Here is an 8,469-nt window from a genome sequence, read left to right as displayed (position 1 = left end):
GAAACAGGTATGAACACTATGTGTATCTAACAGGGTACCCACCTACTCCCACCAACCAATTTAAGGCAGGTTTTGCATACACTGATGCTTGGTAGAAGCAAGCATTTGACATGTTTTGGCTTTTGGCTTCTGAAAAAGAACATGGGGAGAGGAAGCAGAGTTCTACCTTTACTACAGTGAGAATCTTAAGTGACCATGCCTAAAGTGGCTCTAGTGAAATCCATATTTCAAGCATGGACTAAGAGAATTTCACCATGCAACTTCCAGACCTAGCTTTGGAGAAATTAAAGACTCACACTTCCTCGACTGTTTCCATAACCCTTGAAAGGCTGCTGTTCAATCCATTCCTGCAGCTAGGCTGGTTTTGATCCCCAAGTCAGTCACAAGTACACTTCAGCCAACTGACATTACTTCATAATCACCAAGGTAAACAAAGATACTCAGTATGAACCAACAGCATGCCACATTTACAAAAACCACAGTTCATGCTTGCATCACAGGCTATCTGCAGGTGGTGTTGGTGTTCTGTCTAGGACCAGCTCAACTCCCAGACAGAAAAGTCTCCAGAGACCATTTTATCCAGAGGAAACAAATGGGCAGTAGCAAAACAGAAAATATTCTTTCCCACCCTTTCCCTGTCTATTTAAAAAAAAAAGGGTTAAAGATTGGTTAGGGAGTACTGTATCATAGAAATAATTATTTAAGTTTTTTTTAGCAAACAAGACAGAATGGTAAATAAAGATATCATTTGGCACCTTGCAGTAGAGTTTTATTTTCATCTTTTTAGTGTTCCACTCATCAGTTCCTTCCAGACTAGAGAGGTAAGTTTCATCAAGATCCCCATGCACTTTGACTATGAACCCCCAATCACTCCAAAGGATAAAGAAGGAACCATTCAAGATAACTCAAAAAGATGAAACATACCCCGGTTTAAACACAAAAATTGAGGAAAAAAATTCGAATAGTTTTCAGAGCATCTGTTCCAGCCTAAGTGCAGCTGTCATTTCAGTTAACTTGACAAAAGGAGTCCTTCATACAGTTCCAGTATGTCTAGTGGTAGTAAGCACAGAAGTGCTAGACTGTCCATGAAGATACTTCTTATTTGGTCTCCGGCTTGTCTTGCAATAGTGGTATAATTGACTCCCACGCCGTAAGGCACTGAAGAAAGAAAAGGTGTTTAAAAATGTATTTTCCATCAGTTCCTACAGCTTTTGACTAACCCTTCTAGACCAACAGAATGCAAGCTGAAGAAAAGCTATCTGGGTCTTTAGATTAATATGGAAGGAGGAAAAAAACCCAGAACCTCAAACAGGAGAAACATGTTAGAACAGCGGTACCTTCCAATCAAATTAAACAAATTCAGGTTTTCCAAAATCATCAGCTGGCCCAAGCCATATGAGGGTGTGTATTAATTCATGTAGTTTTGTTCATAAAAGGCAAAATCTAGAGGTTTTTCTACTCTGGTTGTATTACAAGAACACGCAATTTTTGTCTTTTCCATCACCACTGCTGCTGTTCAGTAATTTGTTCAATTTAAGAGTGCAAAACAGACAAGCATGCATGATGAAATGCTGTTAGAGGGCTGCCTTGCAAAGGACTGCTAGTCTCAGAGACCATTTGACCAAGACTAGCGACTCATTAGACTACACTAAGCTGCTGACAAAGAGCAGCTTCCTCAGCACTAGAGAACTGATCTAGATATCTAATATTCTTGTTTTCAAGACAGTGTGAAGATTTCCTGAAGAATTATAACCACTGCTGTGGCAAATAAACTACTCTTATTCCTGCCAATGGTCTAACAGTGACACATACCTTCTCATAGTACTGGATGTTTTTATCTGCCATTCCCATGAGTAGCTGCCTAAAGTCTTGTCTTTTATTGTTCTGCCATCTCTCCATATCTGCCTTCAGGTCAGCATTGAAACATTCTACTCGGTCTTGACATTTCTCAACATCTGTGGGTACCTGCAGCAAAAGAAACGAGAATTAAAACCGTCACCAAGTGCTAGATTGCTGAATTACCTCAAACCTCACTGAGAAAAGCTACAGAAGAAAGAGTAAGTTCACAATCTCGTAGTTACCCCAAATAAACTCAATTATGGCTGCAGAGAGAAAAGCCACAGTTCTGAAGGAGAAGGTATTAGATTGTTTAATTTGTTCTTTGCTGTTTGAGGAGGTGAACACTTGTGCTTGGCCATCTCCATATCTGATATGGAGGTAGATGGAGGAAGTGCTTCCTAGCGGCACATGAAGAGGAAAACCATTTGGTCTAAATGCTGGGTACCTAGGCTCAGCTCCTAGTGCTCAAACTGAGCAGCTTGGCTACAGCTCCACAGCAAACCTTCCTCCTTCCCATTTACAGCTGCACTAGGCATTTCCCAATTTATACTACTGTATATAAAAGAACAAGCGTTTAGGTTTGTCCAGAAAGCTGTATAAGAGACCTCAGTGTTATCACTTGACAGTTGCAAAATAAAATTCCTAAGCCTGTAGTTTGCTTCCACTTAACCTTACAAGCTGGCTGAACAAAATTTAACTGCAAAGCACACATGATGATTACTGTAGATTGTCCCGTGGACCTCTGGGCTCAACACTGGTCATGCAATCACACAAAAGCAATGGGAGACAACTTGAAGGACAGCCTATTGCAAGCCAAGGCAGAGACTTTAATGGATTATCACAGCAGTTACTGGCCCAAGGTATATTCAGTTAGCTTTTGAGCACTCAGCAGCTCGTTGCTTCTTCTGTCAGGATCTGAAACCACACTAATTGAGAATCACAGAATCATCGAAATTGGAGGAGACCTCTAAAATCATCCAGTTCAACCATTAACCTGCCACTCTGCTGTAACCCCTAAACCATAACCTGTGTTACTGTGCTAGACCCAGATGCCTCTTAAATATTTCTAGGGATGGTGACACTACCACCCTCCTGGGCAACCTATTCCAGTGCCTGACCATCCTAATAGGGAAAAAACATTTCCTAATATCTAATCTGGATCTCTCCTGTCTCAGTTTATGACTGTTCCCTCTAGTCCTCTCACTGCAGGCATGGCAGAACAGAACAATCCCCAAATCTCTACAACTCCCTTTCAGGTAGAGCTGCAGAGAGTCATGAGGTCACCTCTAAGCCACTTCTTCTAGCCTCTTCTCAAGGCTAAATTCCCTCAGCCATTCCTCATATGACATGTGTTTTAGACCTTTTATGAGCCTCACTGCTCTTCACAGGACTCACTCCAGCGCCTCAGTGTACTCTTTAAAGTGAGGGGGCCAAAGCTGAACACGGTACTTGAGATGTGGCCTCACCAAGGTCAAGTACAGGGGGATGATCACTTCCCTAGTCCTGCTGGTCACACTGTTCATGATACAGGCCAAGATGCTATTAGCCTTTTTGGCCACTTGGACATGCTACTGGCTCATACTGAGCTCGCTGTCAGTCGGCACCCCCAGGTCCCTTTCAGCTGAACAGTTCTTAAGTCACTCCTCCCCAGGCCTGTAGCACTGCATGGGGTTGTCATGTCCCAAGTGCAGGACCCACACTTCACCTTAATTGAATCTCATGCAGTTGTCCTTAGCCCACTGATCAAGTCAGTCCAGTTCTCTCTATAGAACTTTTCTACCCTCAAGCAGATCAACAATCCCACCCAGCTGAGTGTTTTCTGCACTGAGGGTGCACTCAATCCCCACCATCCAGATCCTCAATGAAGATGTTAAACATGACTGCACCAATTCTGAACCCTGGGGAACATCACTAGTGACTGGCTGCCAATTGGATTTAGCTCCAGTCACCACAATGCCCTGGGCTTGGCCATCCAAACTGTTTTTACCAATCTAAGATCCAGCCATCCAAGGCATGACCAGACAGTTTTTCCTAGAACTATATGTGGGGGACACAGTGTCAAATGCCTTGCTGAAGTTCAGATAAACCACATCCATAGCCTTCCCTTCATCCATTAAGAGGGTTGCTTTGTCATAGGAGGAGGACAGATTGGTCAAGCAGGACCTTCCTTTCATAAATCCATGCTGGTTGGACTTGGTCCCCTGGCTGCTCTGCATGTGCCATGTCATGCCACTCAGGATGATCTCCAACACCTTGCCCAGAACCAAGGTTAGGCCTGCAGGCCTGTAGTCCCCCAGATCCACCTTCTGATCCTTTTTATAGATGGGTGTCACATTTGCTGATTTCTAGTCAGCTAGAACTCCTCCAGTTATCCAGGACTCCTGGTAGATTATTGTAAGTGGTTTACCAAGTTCTTTTGACAGTTCTCTCATTACCCTGGGGTGGATCTCATCAGGGCCCATGGACCTGTGAATGTCCAGTTGGCATAGCAAGTCATTAACCATCTCATCCTGGATTAACAGTGCCTCACTCATCTCCCGATCACCAACTTCCAGCTGGAGGAACTGGGTATCCTGAGGAGAACTGGTCTTGACATAAGACAACCAGTCTTGACATGATGCTTTTAAAAAAAATAAATCTGTTCTTTCTCATGGCTAGTTCTCCTCAAGGTTAGGCTTAGAGGGTTGTACAAGTTTAGAGCTACAGGGACAACCCAGCAGTCAGCAACCAGACCACGTACACTTCCGTTAAGGAACAACAGCAAAGAACTCTGGCTGAGTCCTCACAGGCATCATAAAAGCAGGGCCTGTACCATGCAACAGTCCTATTTGGGAGTCCAAAAGCCTTTCCTTACAAAACTAACTTCCCAGAACAGAATTTGCAACACAGTAGCAGCTTTAACCACTTTATACCTAGTGGAAGTTTAACGCAGAGATATTATAGCCTTTCAGTTGCTAATAAGTACAGTGGTGAAATACGTCTTCGCCATTTCTGACCCATGGTGGAGCTGACTGTGCAGTAATCCAACTGGCACAGTGAATGACAGGTGTGGCTTCCTGTCCGTCACTAATACTGTGATGCTACTGTCAAACACCACATGCCTTAAGCTTTCCATGTAAGCTTCAGCACTCTGAGAAGTACTTGCTGACAGACATTTACTGTAGCCCTACAAGCCTTCTGCATATATAGGCCACCAAGCTCTAAGCTGATTATCTCAATGAGAGAATGACCTAATGACACTGGCAGAGCTCTGTGATGCCAGCCTGTACAGTGCACAGCAAGGCCCAGAATGCCCTCTACTGGAAGAGACAATCAAGTAGCAGTATGTCCTCCTTTCATGAATCCAAATGTAGGCCCTTTTTCTCTTAAAGTTTTGTTTAGGGTTTGGGGTCTTTTTTAACATAATTTCTACCAAAGCAGCAAATATGCCACAAGGAACACAAATGCCATTCCACAATGCAGCTCATGGTCCTCTGCATGCTTTTAGTTTCCAGCATGTCACAGCCAGGAGACCTCACTGAACACAAAGTATGCTTCTAGGCACAGCTCTGAGGTATCAGCTCTTAGAGATGAGGACATTTCCTCTGAAAAACACAATATTTTATGAGCATGCAAGGAGTTCTTACTTGGTTCAACCTCACCTTGTAAATGACGCAAAATACTTATGTTAGAAAAAAGGTACAAAGCATTGCCAAAAATGTGCTTATAGTCTGGAGAGATGCAACTATTAAAAAAATTCTTAAGACAGCTATTTAAGTGCTGCACTTTACACAATTATCTCACTGAGAGATGAGTTGTAAAGGCCTTTTAGTAGGTGAGAGATTATGAAAGTTAAGCAATTCCACAGCCTCAAGACCTTGACAAAGTCAAATGCCTAAAAACCTCAACTGGCTTGCTGGATATGATAGATTTAGTTCCCTCCATCCTACACAGAACTTGCTAGAATACCTGCTTATATAAAGCTACACTGAGCGAGTAGAGTACATACCACACCAGCCCAGCAGTATAGTTCATGATACAAGATCAGAAAAATACTGGTCTGCATTTCTAGGCACTCAGCCTTTTCAGCTTCTTCGATTCAAAGTATTATGTGAACCTCCTGTGAGATTATTGTACAGTAGTCCAAATACTGTAAAGTCATGCATTAGCTATTAATACAAGTATAAGGAGAACCAAAAGCTTCCAAGCAGAGGAAGGGAACAAATCCTGCTGTCATTGCTGGTTAAAGCAGCAGTGATTTAAGAAAAGGCTCCTGCACACTGATTGATGCAGCAGCAGGTAGCAGCGTAAGCTACCTGTCAGTTCACTGTTTTGCTTCTGCATGAAGCCTGGCCAAAACTTGTCACCCAGTGACACACACTATGTTCAGTACTGCACAGGTAGAGCTACCTAGCAGAAGGGGCAAAATACGGAGTCTTCTCTTCCACAGTCAAAACAGGTGTTCCACTGTAACAGTGACAGAGATAGGACCTTAACTCAGCTAGGTGACACACTGCTAAGTCACCAGGGACTGTTCTACTACTGCTTCAGTCCCGGTCACTAAACACTCCACCTGATTGCTGACTGTTGTTTAAGTGTTACAAAGTCATTCTGCTCTGAACTGTGGGAGATCAGTAGTACAGACTTCGCTAGAAAAGGTATATATATATTCATACCTAGGTGTTTATTTCACATCAGATTGCCAACAACAAAGTTCTGTTGTGTCAGAAACTGCTTTTACTGCAAAGAAGCCACCAGACCCAGACAAAGCAAATTCCACTTCTCCAGTCTTCTAAGTACTGTAAGAATAAGCTGTTTTTGCAGAGTAATTTTTAGTGCTAACCTTTGGACGATCTTCTTTTTTCAAGGCTACCGCTTCCAGTTTTGCTTCATACTCCGCTTGAACTTGGTCTCTCTTCTTCAACACATTCTATGGACAAGAGATAAAAACAGCTGTGAATGGGACCCTCTTGTTCCTTCCCACAGCCTGAAAGGAACTTTGAAGTGATATATAGCTTAAGTGACAATACAGACCAAAAGTCAGACTTTCAGATTTACTTTGTCCTATTTTACAGTATTTAGGAAGTAGCTCTTAAAAACAAAGAGCACTTGCTTTCCAGTAGCTGGAAAGATCAGATAAAATTCAACATTTGGACAAGCTGGAGGCATGCAAAATAGAAGCTGCCACGAACAATTAATATAACACTGACTACGTAAATTTAATTCATCAGTTGACCTATTAGTGCCATGAAAAAGATATAAACAGAAGTATCACAGCTGACAAGGACTAGTGCAAAGCCTTTGATATCTTCAAGCAGCAGATAGACAACAGTGTTGGCTAAGAGACAGGAAGGCCACTGCAGAAGGTATTACATCTCCCTTTTCACTTGCAAAGACTCTTCAGAATCATTTGTAGCATCCACTGTGAGCCATTAACAATATGCTACTGAACACATTAAGTACCCAGTAATGGCTGACCTGAGTAATGAGAAAATTATTGCCCTGCCCTTCACTTGTCCTGTATTCTCCTCTGGCACCTCCAGGCAATCTCCTCTTGTTTGCAGATCGATGCTTTAGCAGCAACTATGAAAAGCACTGCACCAAGTATCCCCAAACTTACCATAGCCCATGCAATACTTCCACTAGTTAAGACCTCACTTAGAGAGAGAAAAGAGAGGGGAAAAAAAAAGAATTTGGAAGAAACCAACACCAAAAAGAATAACTCACACCTCTGTTATTTAGCACAAAACTAAACCTCTGGTTGCTGAATGAGAAAGACTTAGTTTGATTTCAGCAACGCAGGTCCTTCTCCATTTTGAATTTAGTTGTAACATTTCGGCTTGGCGCAAGTATCTTCTTCAGGAGCTTCAGGAGTTTGCCATCATCCTCCTTTCTCAAATGTCGATTTCAATCCCATCTGCACTCCACATAGCCTCCTACTGTGACTAGACCTCAGAAGAGGATCTCTATTTACTGCATACCTTTAGAGAGACAGTTACCTATTAAGGTGGTGCTTACTTTAAATATGCTTTAAAAGTAATGTCCAAGCACACTGCTGGGGATCACATCTCATAAGCCTTTCTAGTAGCATTAAGCTTACAGAGTTCATATAGCATTTTAATATCAGCACTGAATTATGCAGAGAGGAGTTTGCCCTCTGGAGGTGCCTCCCTGAGGAACACTACCCCTTCCAGCAGAAAGCTCCTGCACTCCAAGCATAACCTACTTTACAAGTACTTGGTGTTACAGACTCTGAAGACAGTAGCTGTTTACTACAGAAACAGCAACAGATTGATATTTCCTAGCAGAAAGAACCTGCACTTTGTAGAATCTGAGAGAGTTCAGTTTTGCTATTCGGGTGGGACAGAAGATAGGAACAGTCTGTCTTGGCTTACAATAAATAGGTTTTATTCCAGATTTTCAGACAGAATAAAGCTAGTAAGATGGTCAAGATGGACAAACAGCATAATCCTTTAGGGCACTAGAAAGTCAAGTCAATAGTCTAAAAAGTTTTAGTTAAAACACAAGGGTTTCTTTAGATGAAGAGGTACTTCAGGCAGTAAGCATCACTTACCACAGACAAAGCAGTATTAAAGACTTGCATCCAGGCTACCTGTTGGCCTTTTAGAGACACTTTAGAATGGAACTGAC

At 42.4% G+C, this 8,469-nt stretch overlaps 1 protein-coding gene across 1 annotated transcript in view; it reads right to left on the bottom strand.

The window, feature by feature from the left end:
- Positions 1 to 734: 734 nt before the first annotated feature.
- The window catches only part of SNX30 (sorting nexin family member 30), a gene marked incomplete at its 5' end in the record, with an annotated part of 23,025 nt that continues 15,290 nt past the window's right edge, over positions 735 to 8,469 (bottom strand). The window contains 3 exons of the mRNA XM_009079216.1: positions 735 to 1,158; positions 1,813 to 1,965; positions 6,662 to 6,748. Coding sequence (XP_009077464.1) covers positions 1,099 to 1,158; positions 1,813 to 1,965; positions 6,662 to 6,748 — 300 coding nt within the window. The remainder of the gene's footprint in view (positions 1,159 to 1,812; positions 1,966 to 6,661; positions 6,749 to 8,469) is intronic.

Source organism: Acanthisitta chloris, unplaced genomic scaffold (assembly GCF_000695815.1).
Source record: "Acanthisitta chloris isolate BGI_N310 unplaced genomic scaffold, ASM69581v1 scaffold5857, whole genome shotgun sequence".
NCBI lineage: Eukaryota > Metazoa > Chordata > Aves > Passeriformes > Acanthisittidae > Acanthisitta > Acanthisitta chloris.
Note: the sequence above shows the minus strand (reverse complement) of the source record. Positions and strands in the feature narration are given on the sequence as shown.